This window comes from Pleurodeles waltl, chromosome 12 (genome assembly GCF_031143425.1).
Source record: "Pleurodeles waltl isolate 20211129_DDA chromosome 12, aPleWal1.hap1.20221129, whole genome shotgun sequence".
Classification (NCBI taxonomy): Eukaryota; Metazoa; Chordata; class Amphibia; order Caudata; family Salamandridae; genus Pleurodeles; species Pleurodeles waltl.
Window position 1 is genome coordinate 237,324,847 of NC_090451.1, and position 24,627 is coordinate 237,349,473.

At 44.7% G+C, this 24,627-nt stretch overlaps 2 protein-coding genes across 2 annotated transcripts in view; one reads left to right on the top strand and one right to left on the bottom strand.

Moving 5' to 3' along the window:
• Positions 1 to 10,444, top strand: part of LOC138267111 (polycystin-1-like protein 3) — a 522,747-nt gene extending 512,303 nt beyond the window's left edge. Inside the window, exon 28 of the mRNA XM_069215961.1 lies at positions 9,433 to 10,444. Coding sequence (XP_069072062.1) covers positions 9,433 to 9,555 — 123 coding nt within the window. The 3' untranslated portion in view covers positions 9,556 to 10,444. The remainder of the gene's footprint in view (positions 1 to 9,432) is intronic.
• An 8,044-nt stretch (positions 10,445 to 18,488) lies between these two features.
• Positions 18,489 to 24,627, bottom strand: part of IST1 (IST1 factor associated with ESCRT-III) — a 138,359-nt gene continuing 132,220 nt past the window's right edge. Inside the window, exon 10 of the mRNA XM_069216798.1 lies at positions 18,489 to 19,236. Within this exon, the coding sequence (XP_069072899.1) occupies positions 19,037 to 19,236 (200 nt within the window). The 3' untranslated portion in view covers positions 18,489 to 19,036. The remainder of the gene's footprint in view (positions 19,237 to 24,627) is intronic.

Here is a 24,627-nt window from a genome sequence, read left to right on the forward strand (position 1 = left end):
GCAAACAGGTCTCTCTGTGGATACCCCCACACCTGGAAGATGTAAAAGACCAGGTCTGGATGAAGACTTCACTCGTGATCGGTCGAGATGAGCCGGCAGACTGTCCGCACTTACGTTCAGAACCCATTTGCCATTAAGCAAATCCGATGGTCCTCTGCCCAGGACCAGAGTCGCAGAGCTTCTCTGCAGAGAAGGTACGACCCCACTCCTCCCTGTTCGTTTATATACCACATCGCGGTAGTGTTGTCCGTCAGGACCTGGACAGACCGACCACGAAGGGAAGGGAGGAAGGCCTTGAGAGCCAGACGTATCGCCCGCAATTCGAACAGCTTGATGTGAAATATCTGTTCCACTGGAGACCAATGACCTTTGATCTCCAGGTCCCCCAGATGAGCTCCCCACCCTTGAGTGGAAGCATCTGTTATCACCGTGGCCACTGGAGGGATAGCGAAAACAGCCGTCCTTGGGAAAGGTTGCCGCCCGCAGCCCACCATCGTAGATCCGCTGCAGCATCTCTGGAGATCTTTATCGACTCCTCGAGATCCCCTGTGTTGAAACCACTGCCTGCGGAGGCACCACTGAAGAGCCCTCATGTGCCAGCGTGCATGAGTGACCAACAGAATGCAAGAAGTGAACAGACCGAGCAGACTCCATTCTGAAACATTGGAATCAACGCCTGAATGTCCTGAATCCGCTGAGGCGGAGTAAAGGCCCGACTCAATGTTGTGTCCAGTACTGTCCCTATGAACAGGAGGCGTTGAGAGAGCTCTAGGTGAGATTTGTGCACGTTCACAGAAAAGCCCAGATCGAACAACTGGGTTGTCATCTGCAGATGGTGCAGCACGAGCTCCGGAGACTTGGCTTTGATTAACCAATCGTCCAGGTAAGGGAATATCGCTATCCCCCTCCTCCTGAGTTCTGCTGCAACCACCGCCATCATCTTTGTGACGACTCGAGATGCTGAAGAAAGACCAAACAGAAGGATCGCAAACTGACAGTGTTGCGATCGCCGACAAACCGGAGATACTTCCTGTGCGACTTGAGTATAGGGATATGAAAATAAGCATCCTGCAAGTCGACAGAGACCATCCAATCTCCTTCGTTCAATGCCAAAAGTACCTGCGCCAGGGTCAGCATTTTGAATTTCTCCTGTTTGAGGAACCAATTCAAAATCCTCAGGTCCAGGATTGGTCTCAAACGACCATCCTTCTTGGGGATCAAGAAATATCTCGAATAACAACCCTGACCCCTTTCCTGCTCTGGAACCAAGTCCACTGCACCTTTTGATAAAAGGACTAGAACCTCCTGTTGTAACAACAGGAGATGGTCTTCCGTACAGAAGGATGGACGGGGAGGGATGGGAGGAGAAAACTCCCGAAAGGGAAGGGCATAGCCTTCCCCCACAACATCGATGACCCAGGAGTCCGATGTTATTGACTCCCCCATATGGAGAAAATGCAACAACCTCCCCCCTACAGGAGATGCATGTGAAGGGATTGATGGAGGACTAAGGCTGCTTTCCCTGCTGCACCCCTCCGGAGGAAGAGGCAGTGTGCTGCTGGGTGGGCCCCTCTCGTACGAACTCTACCCCGCCCCCTATATGACCTATAGGGGTGAGCAGTATTAGGTTGCTGGCCTGCTGACTGGAATCTCCCCCGAAAGGAAGAGCCACGCCCAAACCTCCTGAACCTCCTAAATGATCTTAATGGAGTAGAGGTGGAAGCTTGTAAGCCCAAGGATCTTGCGGTAGCCCTACTCTCATTGAACCGTTCCAAGGCAGAGTCTGCTTTTGTTCCGAAGAGTTTGTCTCCATCAAAAGGTAAGTCTAGGAGGGTAGATTGTACATCGGAAGAGAATCCCGACGCCTGTCTTCTGGTCGCTATGGATGTGCCCATTGCCCTGGCCACCGAATTAGATGTGTCTAGTCCTGACTGGATGACCTGAGTTGCTGCCGCCTGTGCATCAGCCAAAAGGCTCAGAACATCCTGTGACAACCCAGTCTGTGCAGTCTTGGCCATTAGGGCATAGATGTACCTGCCCAAGACACAGGTGTAATTTGTCGACTTTAGGGCCATACTACATGAAGGAAAAGTTTTCTTGGATTCTCTGTCTGACAGGACCCCAGGAAAGGACCCGGGAGCTGTACGCGAAGAACATGAGGCTTGCACCATTAAACTCTCCAGAGTTGGGTGTTTTGAAAGAAATCCTGGATCCCCAGTATGGGAAAACAGGGCTGATTTCAGAGGCCACCTAACGTTTTGCCCCCATTTTCTACTTTTTGGTTGTGTTTTCCTGACTCTGATGGTGCCCTGGGTACTGCTAACCAGTCCCAGGGCCTGTGCTCTGTGTAAAATGGATATGCAAATTAGGCTAATTATAATTGGCTAAGTTAACCTACCTATAAGTCCCTAGTATATGGTAGGGCATGTAGGTTTAGGGACCACAGCATAGGTGGTGCACTGCTGAGGTGCCCAGTGTCATTTTAAAGGCAGGCCTTCCTTGCTGGCTGCTTTTAAATTAAAGTTATATGCAAATTCGACTTTGGAATTAAAAGTAGTTCCAAAGTCTTAAACAACCTTATTTTTACATATAAGTCACCCCTAAGGTGTGCCCTATGTGCCCCTAGGGCTGGGTGCCATGTAACTATAAGCAGGGACTTTATAAAAATAGTTTTATAAGCCCTGGTGAGGTAAAAACAGCCAAATTCGTTATTCCCTCATTGTAGTAAATGGCCTTCATAGGCTAGAATGGGGAGACTTTATTTTAATTTTTAAAGTCTCCTTAAATGATGCATACCAAGAGTTTGGTATCACATTAATTGTTGTAATAAATCCCACAACTTCCAGTTGTTGGATTTAATATAACTTGTTCAGGTAAAGAGTTTTAAACTTTACCTGAAAAGTTGCCAATTTCAGCCCTGCATTGTTTTTGCTGCTGTGCTCTGATTGGCCAGCCTCTAGCAGCCTAGCCCGGCTGCCATGATGAGGTGTGAAGTGGCCTGGCTTCACACAAAGGAATGTGCCTGTGGGAGGGAATCTCCCCTCAGCAGATGGTGAGGCAGGAAGGGGGAGGGCTGCCAAACTGGTCTTCAAAGGCAGAGAAGGACATTTGGAGCAACCAGCAACACCCCCACACCCTGCAACCCCAGACAACTAGGTGCACCCTTCATTGGATTAGGAGAGGGCAGGAGAGGGGGGTGTTTATGATTTTTAGCCACACCAGTGGGTGGGCTCAGCCAGATGTAACCTCCAAAAATCAGATTCAGCCATGATGGATTTTTGGAGAATGTTGCCTCCTGGGATTTATTTTTGCCACACTTCCCAGGAAGTGGTCATCACAGGGGGAAGGACCCTGCACCTGATTGGAGAACCAGGACCCCCCTGCTTTTCACCCAGGAGCAAGGATAAAACTGGCAGACCTGCACCCACACCTCAGTTCCCTACCACATTCAACAAGGAAGAACAACAGAAGAAGAAGGACTGCCCTGCTGGACCCCTGGCCTGCACCTGGCACCTGCACTCAGAAGGACTGCACCAGCTGCACACTTGGGCTTCACCACAAGAAGGACTTTGCCTGGCTTCAACTGGTTCAAGGAGGGACTCCCTGTTGCTACAGGTGAAAAATTGCTATCCAGAGTCCCCTGCACCAACTCCTGAAGAAAGCGACCAGCTGACCACTGTCCAGTGGCCAAAAAGGAGTTTGCGCCAGGTGCATTCTGGGAGTTGTAGTCCGCATCCCCCAAGGACCATCTCAGAACTTCTGGACCCTTGGGGTGAGCTGTGGACCTCAAAAGAACCTTAAAAGGACATCTGGGAGAAGCCCCAGAAGTTTGGAGAAGTTTGCACAACTTTTGAAAAAAAGCTCTATAGAGGGACCGACCCGCCGCAGAAACTCTAACCGGCTTGCCTCAACCGCGACCCGGCCTGATTTGCTGGTTCGTCCCGGTAAAGAAAATCTCAGAAAAAGAGACTAAGTCCGAAGGTAAAAAGTTGACCGGGACCTCCCAGCCAGCGTATCCGAGGAGGGCTCCATGGACGTCGGATCAAGATTCAGGTTTACCCCGGTCGAAGGATTTTCACCTGGCAAAAACGACTAAGTCCGAAGGTAAAAATCTCCACCGAGGATTCCCGCATCGCGTATCCGGAGAAGGGCTCCAGGAGGTCGGATTGGACTGGCAGGTTCGTCCCGCTGAAGAAAATCTTCGAAAAAGAGACTAAGTGTGAAGGTAAACTTTTAACAGAGGCCTCCCGCGGCCTGTAGCCGGGCAGGGCTCCATCGCGGTCGGCCTGAAACTTTGACTTTGCCCCGGTCGAGGTGAAAAAAGATGACCCGATTGGCACTTTTTGTTTCTAGGCGCTAAAAAAATAATAATTCTTTAAAAATTCATATCTCCGGTTCCCCTTATCCGATATTATTCGTTTTGGTGTCATTTTAAAGATAAAAATATAATCGGTTTTTATAAATTGGTTTTGGATTTTTAAACTGTTTACTGTGTTTTATTTAATTACTGTTTTGTGATATTTGAATGCTTTACACTCTGTCTCCTAAGTTAAGCCTTGACGCTCGTTGCCAAGCTACCAAGGGTTGAGCTGGGTTTAATTTACTGAGACCTAACTGGACCTTAGTGGCCTATTGCTAAGTGTAGGTACCTACCTGCCCTTACCAATAACCCATTTTCCAACACCCAGGAGCCACCCTGTATCTTCTCGCTACAGACCTATTCACTGCTGCAGAAGACACAGGCTTTTTCCACACTTCCAAGATTGGATCCATGAGCGCCTCATTAAAGGGGAGAAGCGGTTCCGCCACAGCTGAAGCAGGGTGCAATACCTCAGTGAGGATGTTAGTCTTAACTTCAGCAGCGGGAAGTGGAAGGTCAAGAAAATCCGCCGCCTTCCTCACCACTGAGTGAAACGATGCAGCCTCTTCAGTGTGCCTCCCCCCCACCCCCAGAGAAGCCAAGTCCCATTCCGGGGAAGTGTCCAGACCGCTGTCGGAGTACAAGCCCTGTAGGTCCCCCAGGGGCTCTCTGATGTCACCCTTTTCCAGGAGCTGTCTCCTATACTCCTGCTCTTCAAGTAGTCAAAGAGCTTTTCTCCTGGAGTGCAGTCTGGCCTCAATTCTCGGAGTCGACAAGGCGTTTATCGATGCCGAAGACCTTGGTTGGCGTCGATCATCGGATCCATCCGACGCCAGATCCATCAGCACCGTGGGTTGATGGACCACCCTCTCCAGCGTCGATTGAAGCTGAGGCGAAGACATCGACGCCGGGGCAGCAGAAGTCATCGGCGTCACAGGCCTTCTAGGCGACGCCAACGGTACTGGCGCCAAACCAGCACCTCCCACAGGCCAGAAAGGCATGAGGGCGTCGGTCTGCACAGAGCCAGAACACCCAAGTCAAATGCCATAGAACCCGAAGTTCCAGCAGATCCACCGCCCGGGGCCATGTTGGCGAAGATATTAAACATCGCATTTAAAAATGCGGCTGGATCCGTACCTGGCGCTGGGAACGCCGGGTACTCCTGCGACGCCGGTGCTTGAGGTGGAACCGGCGTCGGCTCGGGCACCTCGGATTGTGCTGGTGAAAAGGCCAGACTCTGATGAGGTTCGACCTCAAACAGATGGCGACGGAGAAGCAAGAGGTGTCGACGGTTGAGGTGTCAAAGTCGGGCCAACTTCCCAACTCGTACAGCGCCGAGCCGCCGGCGACCTTGAGTGGGACCGGTCCTTACTCAACCGACGTCATGAACCATCCTGGCGCTGTGAGTCATGACGACGCCTCTTATGAGACTTCGAAGATTTAGAAGATCTTCGATGATGTTTCTTTGCCAAGAATAACCTAGCATCCTGCTCTTTGAGTGCTTTGGGGTTCATCCGTTGACATGAAACTCATTCCTCGACATCATGATTGGAACTGAGACACCACAAACAATCGTTATGTGGATCCATAACTGACATACGGCCACCACACTCCCTACAGTGTTTAAACCCAGATTTTTGTGGTTGAGACATTATTAACTAAGTATCACTATACAGAGATACAGTTGCTCCCTGGATCCTCGAAGAAATAACCATTACTCGAAGGCACAGAAAAAAAGGGAACTAACGTCAGCACGCTGGCGAGGACCTCTTATTGCCTGGATGACATCAGACGGCGTCGCGTGGGTGTCGGGCAATTGTGACGTCCTTGTCAAAGTGCAGAGCTAGAAGAAAATTTCCGTCGGATGCTGGTGCACGGGGAAAATTCATTAGGTGAGGAATCAACACTTAGTTGTATCCATCAGAAAGGAGGTTATCTTTGAAGCCGGGGAAGGGCCCGAGTGGTGGGCCACTTGAGTGTCCTTCCACGGTCCCATGTTCCCTCCACTCCTCCCTAGGGTCCTCTGATATTTCCCCTTTAAGACCCCCTGATGACACCCACCCAAGAGAGGTGGTAGCTGGGAGGGATTACTTGGTGGACTCTTTAGTACAGACCCCACCCATAACCAAAAAGAGTGCTCCGCCAGTAAAAGGGAAGTGACCGCCCAAGCAACCAGAGGGAAGAGGTTTTATGAGCAGCAAGGTGGGGGTCCTGGATGCCAGCCAGGAGTGGGATCATGTACTGGATAAATTTAAAACATTGTTGAGCAGTGTCTGGCTCCAGTCCTAGAAAAGTTATCCAAATTGGAGACACTGATCTCCACTTTGAATATGCCAGGTCCCGCGTTGACAGTCATGGGTCCCCTGTGCTGGAGGAAATAAGATGGGAGGATAGTCACTTGCAGGGAGAAGCCTTTAGTAATCCAGATTTTAGGGAGGGGGGCGTCCTTTCTCAGGGGTTCTGCCTTCAGCACCTTCTAATGTTCAACCCTAACAATCTCGTGCAGCGGGCTCCTCATTAGGTATTATAAGGGGCCCCTTGTTTCATGAAGTTGGGAAGGAAATGGTGAATCAGGGGCAATCCACAGAGGGGGGTCCCTAGAACTAATGGGGGTAAGGATGTGCGCCATCCAGAAGACTGCCCTGTCTGAATCTGCTGCCTGAGTGCTGCCCATTTGTGGCAGTATTTGCTGGTTCCCCCGGCCCCCCCTTTGAGTTTTCCCACGGTGAGTCAACTGAAAACTTGTAGAATAATGTTTGTCACTGGCTAAGCCAAAACACTACGTTTTACCCCATGGAATCTAGGAATATACTATTTGTGCAAAGAGTTGAGGGGATTGGACCTACAAAAAAGTCCATAAAGGGTGACTGTGTGGTGATTAATTGTAGAACCCCAGATATGGCGGGAGGTTGATTTTCACTGCCAGGCAACCTTCTATGATGGGACCTGTCATTAGGATTTTTCTATAAGCCCACCACCCCGTCTAGCTAGGGTTTTTAATTATCTGTAGCAGAAATTAGGGCTGTGCTACGCTCTCACGATGCCCACCAGAAATAGGTTCATCCCCCTGTCTGATCTTGGTGCATTAGATTGACAAAACTATCATAGTACCTATGGGGGTTCCGGCTGGGGTTAAGCCAGATGTTTGCGGCCCTCAGGAGGGTATTCCAACATGCGCACCCAGGGAACTAAGTTTTGTTTCATGGAACTGTGCGGGTCTGGGGAATAAAATCTCTGACCATCAGTGGATTACATTCATCTCCCAGTATGACATCATATTACTTCAAGAAACAAGGGCACAGGAGCTGTTTTCTTCTAGAGGGTTTTTAGACACAGGCTGTATTAGAAACTCCCTCACAAGGGTCAAGAGCTAGTGGTGGTTTGGCTCTATTATTCTGTGTAACTGCACTGCTGTGAGTTGTTCCAATCTCTCTTAGGCACAATGGTATACAGATATCTTGGGTTGTGGTTTCTGAAAAGTTGCATTTCTTTGCTGTAAATGTTTAGAACCCAGTTTATTACTTGGGATGTCAGATCAGGTCTCTATTCCAAGCACTTCTGATCTTAGAAGAGAAATTCCAGTCTGAAGAGTGCTGCAATAGTCAAACTTGTGCTGGATTAGTGAGTGAAGAGGATTTAGTAACTAGAATGCGTGAGCATTCACTGTACGCACAAATTAGTCATGTTTGCATTTCATTGTTTGTTAGGTTCATCACTGAACAATCACTAAAACTATTTACAGAATTGATAATGGTGCCATATCTGCTCCAAGTAGTTTTTTATTTCTAGTCTAGGAGCCCCCAATACCAGACGACTGAAAGATGTAGGCACTCTCGGGAATACCAAGATAATAAATGGTTATGTACAGTGAGGCTACACATATGACCTAGATATGTATGGTCTGCAGTGGCAGATGATTATTCAGATGTCTTAGAGCTGTGCAAGAATGGAGTATTGTTTGGCAGAGGTGTGCTGCTGTAGTATTTTTGGACTAGGAAACTATAATGTTAGGAGGTTCTTCATAGAAAAAGAGGTAATGGTTGAAACTATGTGGTGTATGATGACACCGCACTCCGCAGTACAAATGAATTGTCGACAGTTAACCTTTTGTACTTTAGAAAAAAGCATTCAACAGGCAATAAATAATAAGAAAAGATACCCTCAATGGACTAGACTTTAGAGAGAGTTGGGATTATCCAACCCCTCTCGGATAGAGATCCTAGCGGTCAAAAAGAGTAAAAATGTATTATGCCGTTCTTTGTGATTTATTTTTATAAACATAATTAATCATTTCTTTCAGCACACTTAAGGCACTTGTGGTGTTTAAATTGTAACATTGATGAAAAATGAAAACAGAGTTGTATGTAGATTGCAATGCAGTTCAAAGACTATTGATAAAATGTTAAAGGGACGTATTAAGCCATCTCTTTTCAATAGAGACATATAATCTTGAAATAATGCAGCTTTTGCTGGAAACATGAACATGCAGTAGAACATAGGACAAATAATGTATGTTCTTAGTTGCTGAATTTAGGTTTTGATACTTTCCTTTACAAATATCCTGACACATAGCCTAATGATACTTAGAAGCCACACCTCAACACATCTATTGAGGGGACAACATGAATGGCCATTGGGGCATGAACTGAACTGGTCCCGTAGACAGCTGTCTGCTTCCTATGATGCTTGCCGTTGCCATTCACACACTGCATTGTGCCCCTCATGGACTGTTTCCACTTTGTGAGCGAAGGCAGGCTGGTGTCTGCAGTTGGGAATCTTTCAGTAGTTTGCTACAGCTTTTGATATATGTCATTGAGAGTACCAAGGAAGAAGGGCTCTTTACCACCTCGTTTTCCATGCAGTTTCAAGTACAATAAGGCCTGTCAATTTGCACAACACTGGCTTTGCAATTGCAAGACTCATTCACACATCAAACTCGTCACGCTCAAAATATGTAGGTTCCATCTGTCTGCATCAAATTCACGTCTTGTCTTCCATACACAGAGCAGTATCACCTTTCTCACACAGGAACTTACCACTCCTAATACCATGTGTTTTTTCTATTTATTCAGCTTTCCAAACAGGAAGAAATAGTGGAACTGCTGCTCCTGAAGCTTAGCAGCCTTTTAGGTATCAGGAGAAAGACGAAGATGTGTTTACCTACAGCAGCAGAGAAGAAAGACGATGAGAAGTAACCACTGCTTCCTGGATTTAGCTGGAAAATTCATCTTTACGAACAGACAGCCGCTCCAAGAATTAGTTACCTGGTTATTATCTTTCAGGATGTTTAGTAAATAACAGCATACACAGATTATAATGGCACCTGCATTCAGACCGAGATACGCAACCAAAGAACATACATTCATTTTATTATAAAATATGCTGGCCATGTTTTCATCATGTACACCTAGAGCTCAAAGGCACCTGAGGTCCATTAGGGCAATTAATCTGCAATTTTCAATTCCTACTGTACAAACCGCTGCTATTACTTTATGCCAAGATTTATTATCATTGCTTTTGCTGAGATAGCTGATCTCCCAGTGCTGGCCTTTAGTTCAGCAAGTCACAATCTATTCCTGTAAATACAGACTTCCATGCAGCTGTTCAGCCCATTATTGCACGGTAAATTTCCTAGTTTTCAAATCCACATACTGAAAGAAAAACGCATTTTGTACTGTACCTTTCTGTTGTGCATTATGAAGTCTGCCAAACACCACTTGCTCTCCCCTTTACCCTGCTGGTAAAGGACATACTTGGATCACAGCAGCGTTTTAAAGCAGATGCGATGTTGCACTCTAAAATTTAATCTACCAGCAATTGACAAACACTTTGGGTGTGACTGGATATTTTTGGGTATGGTTTGGAAAAAAAGGTAATGGAAATTCTAGGTCTTGAGTCTATACTGGACTTCACTTATGAAGTAACACAGTTTGGTATTTTCGTAAAATAAAATAAATGCCTTTCAGCTTTCCTCAGTCTCCCAACTTCAGACACTACTCCAAATCTTTTGTCAAGCAGGGACACCATCCATCAGTAATCCATAGTGCATTGGGGCTCAGAGGATTCACATAAATCGTACCAGTTGACAAGTGCCCTTCAGTGGATCCTACTGACAGCACATGCTACTTTCTATTAGCTATCAAAGGGTTACTAAGCCCAATCAACAATGTAAACTGGCCTTTCTCGAGCTAGTAGATCTACTGTATCGATAGCGAGGATGGTTTGTCGATTTTACATGGATATACACAGATTCAGCAGTGAGGACATCACCTCAACTGAACACTACAGTTATCACTTCTACATCTCCTTTCCAAGATTTTTGCAGACAGTAACACAAGTAAGCAGCAACATGTTGTACGTCCTCAAATTTATTTGGAATTAATTTTAAAGTAATAAAGTACTCGAAAGAAAAACCTGACAATTTCCTTGTAAATATTATGTACACAATTTTTTTTTCTTATTTAAAAAAAAAAAGATCTATAAGGGAGTAGGATCAGCTATCAGTATTCATGATGTATTCGACTGGCCACAGTGGCACTGAGACCCCTACTAGATGAGTGTCCCCGGAAGGCAAAAATAGACCTAAGTATATGAATCAATCGAGGGCTGTGGGACTACTCCGGCCAGCAAATGTAACACATTTTAGTAAATAGACCTCGGGCATATTACCAGTATACAACCGCTTCAGCTGACCAGGGTGCAACCAGTGGCCAGCTGTGAAGATGCTTCAGGTAACAGAGGAGTACTAACTGGACTCAAACACAGCATACTATTATGGACTCTGACGTACAGTATTATGGAAATTAGCTGATCTCCGAAAAATATCAAATGGGGGCACTTTGAGGTTCAGGGTCAATCAAGAAGTGTGCTTGCAAGTAGAGTACAAAGCAACATAGCACAGTAGAAGGCAGCGATATACTACATTTGGAAAGAAATTTATGCAATTAAGGTGCACAGCATAAAAGGAGGCACTGATGGCGAAGGGGAAAGGCACAGGCAGGGAGGCTATTATGAGGTACACCACAAAGGGAGCTACTACAAGTCAGGTTACAGGACCCAATGCTGAGAAACATGGCACACAGCACAGCAGAGAGGAAGATTGACAGCTAGCTTGGGAAACGGCAGCGCGGGATGAAAACCAACTATAGTCACTGACAGGCAAACTGAAGAAGAGTACTGCAAAGCACACCTTAGAGAACATGGCAGACATTTTGGGCGGTCCATCAAAGAGTGCCAAAATAACAGGGTATGGCAGTCTGAAATTAGTTAGGGAGTAAGTAAATTATGACAAGTGCAGTCGTCAGTCAGCTCTGTTGCCAATTTATTTCAAGCAGATGGCTCATCCACAAGATATATGCTGTACTGCAGCTAAATGACCAGCTGCAAGAAAAGTCTATTCTAGCGTCGATACCTGGCTCTGCATCGAAGGCCACTCTAAAGGCCTTTGTTTGTATCCCTTGTGGGTATCTGCAGTGTCTAACCATGCACTTTGTAGAGGCTGAAAGAGAACCGCTTTGATGTCAATGCTTAAAAGTTCCACGACAGCTTTTTTGAATATCCTATGCTTCTCCTGAGAGCAGCCATTTTATTACACTGTTTATTTCAAGTGGAGAATTTGACAATCCGAAATCAAACATTTCATAGTGTCCGTCCTATATATATATATATATATATATATATATGGAAAATGTCACTTACCCAGTGTACATCTGTTCGTGGCATGAGACGCTGCAGATTCACATGCTGTGCACTGTTCCTGCCATCTAGTGTTGGGCTCGGAGTGTTACAAGTTGTACAAGTTGTTTTTCTTCGAAGAGGTCTTTTCGAGTCACAGGACCGAGTGACTCCTCCCTTTCGGCTCCATTGCGCATGGGTGTCAAGTCCATCTTAGATTGTTTTCCCTGCAAAGGGTGAGGTAGGTTGGAGTGTACATAGCGTGTAGTAAAAGAATATTTATTTACATATTTACAATTTTCTTGCAACTAAAAACGGCTACAGGCTCCCGGGGAGGTGGGAGGGCGCATGTGAATCTGCAGCGTCTCATGCCACGAACAGATGTACACTGGGTAAGTGACATTTTCCGTTCAATGGCATGTGTAGCTGCAGATACACATGCTGTGCATAGACCACAAAGCAGTAATCTCCCCAAAAGCGGTGGTCAGCCTGTAGGAGTTGAAGTTGTCTGAAATAATGTTCTTAATACAGCGTGTCCTACTGTGGCTTGTTGTGTTGCTAACACATCTACACAGTAATGCTTAGTAAATGTATGAGGCGTAGACCAGGTGGCTGCCTTACAAATTTCTGTCATTGGTATATTACCAAGAAAAGCCATTGTGGCACCCTTCTTTCTAGTGGAGTGTGCCCTTGGTGTAATGGGTAATTCTCTTTTAGCTTTAAGGTAACAGGTTTGAATGCATTTAACTATCCATCTGGCAATGCCTTGTTTGGATATAGGGTTACCTGCATGAGGTGTTTGGAAAGCTACGAACAATTGTTTTGTTTTACGAAATTGTTTCGTTCTGTCAATGTAATACATTAGTGTTCTTTTTATGTCTAATATATGCAGTGCCCTTTCAGCTCCTGAGTCTGGTTGTGGAAAGAAGACTGGGAGTTCCACAGTTTGGTTTAGATGGAATGGTGATATGAATTTTGGTAAAAACTTTGGATTTGTACGGAGAACCACTATGTTTATGTATTTGAATAAAGGGTTCTTGAACAGTAAATGCTTGTATTTCACTAACTCTTCGAAGTGATGTGATGGCTATTAGAAAGGCTACTTTCCAAGTTAGAAATTGGATTTGACAAGAATGCATGGGTTCAAATGGTGGGCCCATGAGTCATGTTAATACAATATTAAGATTCCACAAAGGTACTGGTGGTGTCCTTGGGGGTATGATTCTTTTTACTCCTTCCATAAAGGCTTTAATAACTGGGATTCTAAAAAGCGATGTTGTATGTTTACTTTGCAGATAAGCAGATATTGCAGTGGGATGGATTTTAATGGAAGAGAAAGCTAGATTTGGCTTTCGTAAGTGTAGTAAATAACTTACAATGTTTTGTGTGGAGGCGTCTAGTGGCATAATTTGATTAGCCTGACAGTAGCAAACAAATCTTTTCCATTTGTTCGTGTAACAATGTATTGTTGTGGGTTTTCTTGCTTGTTTAATGACCTCCATACACTCTCATAAAGGTTTAAATATCCAAATTCTAAGACTTTAGGAGCCAGATTGCTAGGTTGAGCGATGCTGGATTCAGGTGTCTGATCTGTTGTTTGTGTTGTGTCAACAGATCTGGTCTGTTTGGTAGTTTGATGTGGGGTACTACTGATAAGTCCAATAGTGTTGTGTACCACGGTTGGCGAGCCCACGTTGGTGCTATAAGTATTAATTTGAGTTTGTTTTGACTCAGTTTGTTGACCAGATAAGGAATGAGCGGGAGAGGGGGAAAAGCGTAAGCAAATATCCCTGACCAGCTGATCCATAGAGCATTGCCCTTGGACTGAGGGTGTGGATAACTGGACGCAAAGTTTTGGCATTTTGGCCCGTATTTATACTTTTTTTGCGCCGCATTTGCGTCATTTTTTGACGCAAAAACGGCGCAAACTTGCAAAATACCATTGTATTTTGTAGGTTTGCGCCGTTTTGCGTCAAAAAGCGGCGCAAATGCGGCGCTAAAAAAAGTATAAATACGGGCCTTTGCGTTTTCTTTTGTTGCAAATAGATCTATGTTTGGTGTCCCCCAGCGGTAGAAGTGATCCTGTAGGATCTGGGGATGTATTTCCCATTCGTGAGTTTGTTGTTGATGTCGCCTGAGATTGTCGGCTAACTGATTTTGAATGCCTGGTATGTATTGTGCTATCAGGCGAATGTTGTTGTGAATTGCCCAATGCCAATTTTTTTGTGCTAAGAGACACAGCTGTGAAGAGTGTGTGTCCCCCTGTTTGTTTAGATAATACATTGTTGTCATATTGTCTGTCTTGACAAGAATGTGTTTGTGGGCTATCAGTGGCTGAAACCCTTTTAATGCTAGAAATACCGCTAGCAGTTCCAAGTGATTTATGTGAAGTAGTCTTTGTTGATTGTCTCATTGACCTTGTATGCTGTGATTGTTGAGGTGTGCTCCCCACCCAACCATGGAAGCGTCTGTTGTGATAATGGCGTGAGGCACTGGGTCTTGAAAAGGCCGCCCTTTGTTTAAATTTATAGGGTTCCACCATTGGAGCGAAGTGTGTGTTTGGCACTCTATCAACACTAGATCTTGTAGTTGACCCTGTGCTTGCGTCCATTGTTTTGCTAGGCACTGTTGTAAGGGCCGCATGTGTAGTTTTCCGTTTGGGACAATAGCTATGCATGAGGACATCATGCCTAGTAGTTTCATTACAAACCTTACCTTGTAGTATTGGTTTGGTTGCATTCTTGATCTTACATTTTGGAACGATTTAACTCTTTGTGGACTTGGAGTGGCAATTGCTCTTTGTGTGATGAGTGTTGCTCCCAAGTATTGTTGTAGTTGGGATGGTTGCAGATATGACTTTTGGTAATTTATAGAAAACCCTAGTTCGTGTAGAGTTTCTATGACCTATTGCGTGTGAAATTGACATTGTTGTTGAGTGTTTAGCCAATCATCCAAATATGGGAATACATGCATGTGCTGTCTCCTGATATGAGCTGCTGCTACTACGGCTAGGCATTTTGTAAATACTCTAGGGGCTGTTGTTATTCCGAACCGTAGTACTTTGAATTGATAATGTTTGCCTTGTATTACAAACCTTTGGTATTTCCTGTGAGATGGATGGATGGGTATGTGGAAATACGCATCCTTGAGATCCAGTGTTGTCATGTATTCCCCCTTTTTTAGTAAGGGAACTACGTCCTGAAGTGTTACCATGTGGAAATGATCCGATTTGATGAAGAGATTCAGTGTTCTGAGATCTAGGATAGGCCTTAATGTTTTGTCCTTTTTTGGAATAAGGAAATACAGGGAGTAAACGCCTGTTCCCTTTTGGTGATAGGGTACTAGCTCAATTGCTTGTTTTTGTAGCAGTGCTTTGACCTCTATATGTAACAGGTCTAAGTGTTGTGGAGACAGTCTGTGCGGTTTTGGTGGCACATCTGGAGGGAGTTTTGTGAATTCTATGCAATAACCATGTTGGATAATTGATAGGACCCATGTGTCTATGGTAATATGTGTCAAATTGTGGTAGTATTTGGTTAGCCTCCTCCCCCACTGGTGACAAGTGTTGGGGTAGTGTGACATTAAAGTCACTGCTTGCTAGGGCTTGGTTTGGCGGGCTGGAATTTTCCTCTTCCTCTTGGGAATTGTCCTTTATAGGAACCACAAAACCCCCCACTTTGGTATTGTGACCAGTAGGTGGGTTTTGTTTGGGAGGTGGATGGTTCAGATGTCTATTGCCGAAACCCCCCTCTAAATTGTGGTTTCCTAAAAGTGCCTCTGAATTGTGGGGAGTAGAGCGCGCCCATAGCTTTGGCCGTGTCTGTGTCCTTTTTCATCTTCCAGATCGTTGTATCGACTTCCGGCCCAAACAACTGATGTTGGTTAAACAGCATATTTAGTACCGCTTGTTGTATTTCTGGTTTGAATCCAGAACTCCGCAGCCATGCATGCCTTCGAATAGTTACAGCCGTGTTGACAGTCCGTGCTGCTGTATCTGCAGAGTCCAATGCAGACCTTAACTGATTGTTTGATATGGCCTGTCCCTCTTCAACTACTTGCTGGGCACGTTTTTGGTGTTCCTTGGGCAAGTGCTGGAGGATGTCTTGCATCTCGTCCCAGTGTGCCCTGTCGTAGCGTGCAAGTAGGGCTTGCGAATTTGCAATTCGCTATTGATTGGCTGCTTGTGATGCCACTCTCTTGCCCGCTGCATTGACCTTTCAACTCTTTTTGTCAGGTGATGGGCACCCCTGACTGTGAGTTCGCCCTTTTCCTTGCAGCCCCTACAACCACTGAGTCCGATGTGAGTTGTTGGGTTATAAACCCTGGGTCTGTCGGGGTGGTTTATATTTCTTTTCGACCCTAGGCGTGATAGCTCTTCCCTTTACAGGCTCTTGGAAGACCTGTTGTGCATGCTTGAGCATGCCCGGTAGCGTTGGCAGGCTTTGATAGGATGCGTGGGTGGATGCCAGAGTGTTGAAAAGGAAGTCATCCTCCACTGGTTCAGAGTGCATTGTTACGCTGTGGAACGTAGCTGCCCTGGCTAGTACTTGCGTATATGCTGTACTGTCATCTGGTGGTGAAGGCTTGGTTGGATAACACTCTGGGCTGTTGTCCGATATTGGTGGATCGTATAGATCCCATGCATCAGCATCATCTTGGGTCAGCCCAGTATGTGTGGGTGACTGCATTATCGGTGTTCCCACTGGTGACAAATGGGGTGAGTGCAGTGGGGATGGTTGTGGTGAGACCTGTGGTGGTGGTCACTTGTCTCGAACCACTTTGGCTTTTGGTTGCATCTCTGATTCTTGAAAGGCTAGTTTTCTTTTAGATTTGAGTGGAGGGATAGTCTGAATCTTCCCTGTATCTTTCTGAATTTGCAACCTTTGTTGCGTTTGGTCCGGTTCTTCTATATCCAGATCTTGCTCAAATCTATGCCTTTCTTTGAGTTGCATCGAAAGTCCTTGCTCCTCAGTGTATGATGATCACATTGGCTCCGAGGCCGGTTTTTGCGGTACCGAAATTCCTAATGTAATTGTCTTTTTCGGTTCCGAGGAGCTTTTTCTGGGCTTGCTTGATTCGACAACTCAATGGCGAAATTGTTCGGTGCCGGAATCTCGTCCGGAGTCGGAAGTCTTCGGCAACCCTTTGGCCTTTTTCGTGCCGATGTTATCTGGTCACCTTCCCTTCTGTGGGTTGAGCCATGGCCTGCTGGCAGTGGCGTCCCCGTGGCCTTGAGTTTTTTGGTGTGACTCTGGGTTTGGGACGTGGCAGGTTTACTCACAGTTTGTTGCACCGTCGAGGGTCGTTCACCTTTGGATTCATCTGAGTCCGTTTCTTGGATGGAAATTCTTTCTTCCTCCTCAATCTCAAGATCTTGTTTCGGCTTCGATGCCATTTGTAGTCTTCTTGGGTGTCGACCTCTCAAGGTTTTCTTCTATCAAAACGCTCGGCAAGCTTCACAAGAATCCTCTTTGTGTTCGGGTGACAAACACAGGTTACAGACCCGGTGCTGTTCTGTATAAGGATACTTGGCGTGACACTTAAGACAGAAACGGAAGGGGGTCCGGTCCATTAGTCTTGGATGACGGGTGTGGTCGGGCCGACCAGGCCTCGATGAAGAGTGGAAGCCCCGAAGGGCCGCCGAAGCAGTCTTGATGTCGGTGCCGATCCACTAACACTAAACCAGTACCGAACAAGAACAATACCAACAAATTTTCGATACTTAACTAACTTTCCCGATTTGAAATATGGAGCGAAGAGGAACACGTCCGAACCCGATGGCGGAAAGAAAACAATCTAAGATGGAGTCGATGCCCATGCGCAATGGAGCCGAAGCGGAGGAGTCACTCGGTCCTGTGACTCGAAAAGACTTCTTTGAAGAAAAACAACTTGTAACACTCCGAGCCCAACACTAGATGGCAGGAACAGTGCACAGCATGTGTATCTGCAGCTACACATGCCATCGAACATATATATATATATATATACACACACACACTCCAGTACATGTGCTTATTTCTATCTATTCCACTGGCTGTAGGTGGCCCCTGTTTGGAATTCCAACTATAGCATCCTTGCTCAGCTCCTTGTTGAAGCCTCTCCATTGCCACTTTCCTCTGTAGAAGTGGCCACCTTAAAGACTGTGCATAGTTGTCCATCTGATGGGCACAAATCTGCGATTAGGCATGAGTGCACATCTACTCCAGGTAAAGTACAAAGCAAAGCCTGCATCTCCTCAAACCATTCACCAAAGTAGAGCAATAGCTGCTCTTCAAACTGTCCCTTTTCTGTGGTATGGATCTACTGTTTATGTTCCCTGTCAAAACCAACATTTCTCATATTCCGAGGCTTACACAAAGAATCAATCTGGCAAACACAAATCTCCAGATTTTGGGTGGAATTAAAGAGATTCACACAGTTTCATACACTAAAGGAAAACAGAGCTGAAATACAGTTAGTTTTTTTCAGAGCATTTTATATGTTGTATGCGAGCCGTGTGACATTTCTTGACATAAAACGTTCGTACCCTCAGCACCAGGGCAGTGCCTACTCAAATGCCCTCCAATAGCAGTGTTATTAAACAATGTCAGAACACACACTTCAGCCACACGAGAGGGATACTGATATAACTATCCGAAATGTATGTTGGAGTGTTAAGGTAAATTCAGAACTCCTTTCCCGCAAATCTAGAGGATATTTCAGTATTACAAGTATTGCTGATCAAAGCTCACCCAGTGTTAAAGGAAAAACCTTTCTCCGATCGAGGGCTCAGAGCCCATGCTTTGCTGCAGGCTTCTAACGCTCGCATGAAATCTTGGAATGCAAGAACACTGCAGCACGCTGAAGGAATCGGGTAAAGCATTCATAGTGCCTTTTTGTTATGTTATAGAAAAACAGTTCATTAAAGGACGTCAAAAGTCAGAGAAATGCAGCTTCATGTTCCACCTTAGTGAGGACCTGCTCCAATAGCTGTTAAAATTCAGGAGCCCACAAATAATCTACTTAGGTTTTCTTTTTTAGTTCCTCAAATCTGCGTGACAGATCATCAAAGTCAATGTCTTCAGAGGCTGTTGTGTTTGCTCCTACGGACGTTGCTGGCAAAGTATCAGGCACAGATGGTAAATCTGGAAGCACAAAGTTGTCATAGTTTCCTGAGACACCAGCAGAAGGCTTTGTAAACTGCTCCGGCTTCGCTCCTGGGCCTGTTTACAATAAGAAATTACATGTTAAGAGGTGACAATAGAAAGCGTGCCCCGTCAATATAGAACCCAGCTTGTGGTCTGAAAATAAGTTAATAGAAACTGATACCGTGTAATTAACATATCACAAAGGCTGCAATGGTAGCCAGGGTAACTAAATAACTTCAAAGGAAAAGTTACTTGCCTGTAATCCTAATTCTACTCCAAAGAGATCTTCTTTAAATACACTGAATAGTTCAACTCTGTGCAAAATATTAGTGCACATTCGTTGACACATAAATACATTTGGACACTATTCAGAAAAGTAATTTTTTTTTAGACAATTTATATAAATGTATTTTTTAATTTTCATGGTCCATTCGCGTCAGTCAGTATTTTTGCATTACGTCCGAAGGTCATAGACAATGTTTTACGCTGATAGCAGGCTAAGGCCATCCATTTACACAGGCAGCACTATCGAACATATCCTATCTAAAATGATGCTTTCAAATAGACCACCAAGCCGAGTTATATTTCAGTTTATGCATTTTTTTTTAACACACTGTACAGAATTACACAGTAAAAGCAGTCTAGGAATGCCACCTCTAAGCTAGAGACAAGTACAACTCTACCTTATTTCCTGAAGCTCTGCAGCTGAAGCTACAATGCTCGTTCAGGCACTGAACATATACCTAACCCATGGGCCCCTCCTAAAAATTTACAGCCAACTTATTTTCTTAACACAACTCAAATCCTTTTCAAAGATGGTTTTGTGACTCTGACCTCTCTTTAAAAATAAATAAATAAATAAAAAAAGACAATGAGATGGAAACCTTGGGCTCGCAAATTCCCCTCTGCAAATCATGTCAACTGTTTAGGTGTAACTGTTAAATGTAGTGCACATACAGGCTTTATGGAGTATTTCTTCCTATTCATTAATGTTTCTCAAATTCAAATTGCCATTTGAAAACTACTGTGAAATAAATTCCACATAGCTTAATAAATGAATAGATGGTTGTACTGCCCATCTGTGGTGAAAGTGATTGGTTCATTGATACCAATAGAAAGTATATTCAAAAAAAGGTTTTTTGTTACATTTGTACAAATATAATATGAGAAATTACATTCCCCTTTCATTCTCTATTTACTGACCATAAAGGTATGTATTTTCCACCCAGTTCCTCATAGCCCTTAGAGTGCAACGCTGTTTGGCTTGTGAACAACCCGTTACCAATATATGAAAACATTAGTGGATTTCATTTGTGAAATACGGACTGTGTATTTTGTACACATTGTGTAGTTCGAGGAACATCTTGGGAAGTCACAGTGCTCACATAGCATTCAGCCTATATAAATACTGACTCCCCTTGGCCCATAGAAGTACAATATATACCTCAATTGCCATCCCTACCTCACATATGATTTTGACAACCTACATGAACAACTAATTCACAACCCTGTTTTAACAGGAATTCTGAATGAAAAGGGCAATGTAATGGAGAGGCAGCAGAAACAGAGGCTGAAAAACCAACACAGATTCTTTAAGGAAGGACAGTCCACCAGATATCAATCATGGACTGTCAGTAGCCGTTAAGTCACGTCTCCTTTTACTGGAACTTAGGATGCGGAAAATTAAGCAGCACATTACTTGGCCACTTCTTCTAAGAGGAGGAGGGAGGATTTCTTATAACATTTAAAGAAGGTTTTTATAGGGGGGGGGACTAGGATTACAGGTAAATCACTTGTCCTCTTCAATAAGATCTTCATTAATAGTCATATGCACAGAATAGAATAGAAAACCTTTCCCACATAAAGACAGAGAAAAGAACAAAAGAAAATATGTGCCTTAGCCAAAGAGGTTACTGAATGAAGACAGACCTACTTGTCTGACTGAATACAGCAGTGCCTAGTGAAAGTGAGGACATCATTCCCAGTGTATGCTTTGCATAGCTCCAAAAATGAGGATGTTTCTCTGTAATGCAGTAGCAGCTACTTGATTTGTACTAGAATGGGCCTGAGGCCTAGGCACATATGGTTGTATTAACATTTTTGTACCACCCTAAAATGCAAGAGCCAACCGACTGAATAACGAACCTCTTTGTTATGGCTAAACCTGTTAAAAGAAGACCCTAGGCTGTCATGATTGGCCTTGTAATTATAACTTAGCTCCATTTTGACATCTAACAGGTAAAGAGACCTTTCTGCTGGCAAGAAAAGATTCTGAAAATGGTAAGCAAAGAAAAGGTGTTATAAATACAGAAATCTGACACTACCTTTGAAAGGATACTGGGCAAAAATAGTCATGACCAGCCTATTACTATTAAACACAGAGTACGGCTCATGAAGCAAAGAACGTGGATCTCCTTATCTCTGCTTTCTGAGTTGAAACTTTGAGGCAAGCAGACTTCCATGGTAAATGTTGCATGGATGGTTTGTAGATGTTAGACCTGACAGCCTTAGGGTGGTCATCCCTCAACCATTTGCCTGCCTCCCTCCATTTTTCTAACCCGGTTTTTGCTGGTTTTAGGACTCTGCGCACTTTACCACTGTTGTCCAGTGCTTAAGTGCACATGCACTCTCCCCTAAACATGGTAACATTGGTTCCTACCCAATTGGCATATTTAATTTACCTTTAAGTCTCTAGTACAGTGCACTACATGCACCCAGAGCCTGTAAATTAAATGCTACTAGTGGCCCTGCAGCACTGATTGTGTCACCCACATAAGTAGCCCTTTAACCAGGTCTCAAACCTTCCATTGTAAGGCCTGAGTGTGCAGCTTCACTGGCCCTTCGACTTGGCATTTAAAACTACTTGCCAAGCCTTAAACTCCCCTTTTTCTACATATAAGTCACCCCTAAGGAAGGCCCAAGGTAGCCCATAGGGCAGGGTGTTATGTAAGTAAAAGGCAGGACATATACCTATGTGCTTTACACGTCCTGGTAGTGAAAAACTGATAATGAAAATGTCACTTACCCAGTGTACATCTGTTCGTGGCATCAGTCGCAGTAGATTCGCATGTTCTGCAATAGCTCGCCATCTGGTGTTGGGCCGGAGTGTTACAAGTTGTTTTTCTTCGAAGAAGTCTTTCGAGTCACGGGACCGAGTGACTCCTCCTTTTGTCTCCATTGCGCATGGGCGTCGACTCCATCTTCGATTGTTTTTCCCCGCAGAGGGTGAGGTAGGAGTTGAATTGTAGTAATAGTGCCCATGCAATGGAGTGACTAAGTATGCACCTATTTAAGGTTGAGATGATACATATATAAATAATTGAAGGTAACTTCCAAACTGCTACAGGCTCCCGGGGAGGCGGGTGGGCACATGCGAATCTACTGCGACTGATGCCACGAACAGATGTACACTGGGTAAGTGACATTTTCAGTTCGATGGCATCTGTCGCTGTAGATACGCATGTTCTGCATAGACTAGTAAGCAGTTATTTCCCCAAAAGCGGTGGATTAGCCTGTAGGAGTGGAAGTAGTTTGAAATAATGTCCTTAATACGGCTTGACCTACTGTGGCTTGTTGTGCGGATAACACGTCTACACAGTAGTGCTTGGTGAATGTGTGAGGCGTAGACCATGTGGCTGCCTTACATATTTCTTGCATTGGGATGTTTCCTAGAAAGGCCATGGTAGCACCTTTCTTTCTGGTTGAGTGTGCCCTTGGTGTAATGGGCAGCTGTCGTTTAGCTTTAAGGTAGCAGATTTGGATGCATTTAACTATCCATCTGGCTATACCTTGTTTTGAAATTGGGTTTCCTGCATGAGGTTTTTGAAATGCAATAAAGAGTTGTTTAGTCTTTCTGATGTTCTTTGTTCTGTCAATGTAATACATCAATGCTCTTTTGACATCTAATGTATGTAGTGCCCTTTCAGCTACGGTATCTGGCTGTGGAAAGAACACTGGAAGTTCCACTGTTTGATTTAGATGGAACGGTGAAATAACCTTTGGCAAAAATGTAGGATTGGTCCTTAGGACGACTTTATTTTTGTGTAGTTGTATAAAAGGTTCCTGTATAGTGAACGCCTGAATCTCGCTTACTCTTCTCAGGGAAGTAATGGCGATGAGAAATGCCACCTTCCAGGTTAGGAACTGTATGTCGCAGGAGTGCATGGGTTCAAAAGGTGGACCCATAAGTCTAGTTAGGACAACATTTAGGTTCCATGAAGGAACAGGTAGTGTTCTTGGTGGTATAATTCTCCTAAGGCCCTCCATGAATGCTTTAATGACTGGTATTTTATATAGGGAAGTTGAATAGGTAGTCTGCAGGTATGCAGATATTGCTGCAAGGTGAATCTTAATGGAAGAGAAAGCTAGGTTAGATTTTTGTAAGTGAAGCAAGTAACCCACTACATGTTCTGGAGTTGTGTGTAATGGTTGTATTTGATTAATATGGCAGTAGCAAACAAACCTCTTCCATTTACTTGCATAGCAGTGCCTGGTGGATGGCCTTCTTGCTTGTTTTATGACTTCCATACATTCTTGGGTAAGTTGTAAGTGCCCGAATTCTAGGATTTCAGGAGCCAGATTGCTAGATTCAGCGATGCTGGATCTGGGTGTCTGATCTTTTGGTTGTGCTGTGTCAACAGATCTGGCCTGTTGGGCAATTTGATGCAGGGTACCACTGATAGGTCTAGCAGCGTTGTGTACCAGGGTTGCCTTGCCCAAGTTGGTGCTATCAATATGAGTTTGAGTTTGCTTTGACTGAGTTTGTTTACCAGGTAAGGAAGGAGAGGGAGAGGAGGAAAAGCGTAAGCAAATATCCCTGACCAGTTCATCCATAGGGCATTGCCTTGGGATTGTTTGTGTGGGTACCTGGATGCGAAGTTTTGGCATTTTGCGTTCTCCCTTGTCGCAAACAAGTCTATCTGAGGTGTTCCCCAGAGTTTGAAATAAGTGTTCAGAATTTGGGGGTGAATTTCCCATTCGTGGACTTGTTGGTGATCTCGAGAGAGATTGTCTGCGAGTTGATTTTGTATCCCTGGTATAAACTGTGCAATTAGGCGAATTTGGTTGTGAATTGCCCAATGCCAAATTTTTTGTGCTAGCAGGCTTAACTGCGTGGAGTGCGTCCCTCCCTGCTTGTTTAGATAATACATTGTTGTCATGTTGTCTGTTTTGACGAGAATGTATTTGTGAACTATTATTGGTTGGAAAGCTTTTAGTGCTTGAAAAACTGCTAGAAGTTCTAGGTGATTGATATGCAGTTTTGTTTGATGTACGTTCCATTGTCCTTGTATGCTGTGTTGATCGAGGTGTGCTCCCCACCCTGTCATGGAAGCATCTGTTGTTATTACGTATTGTGGCACTGGGTCTTGGAAAGGCCGCCCCTTGTTTAAATTTATGTTGTTCCACCACAGAAGCGAGAGGTAAGTTTGGCGGTCTATTAACACCAGATCTAGAAGGTGACCCTGT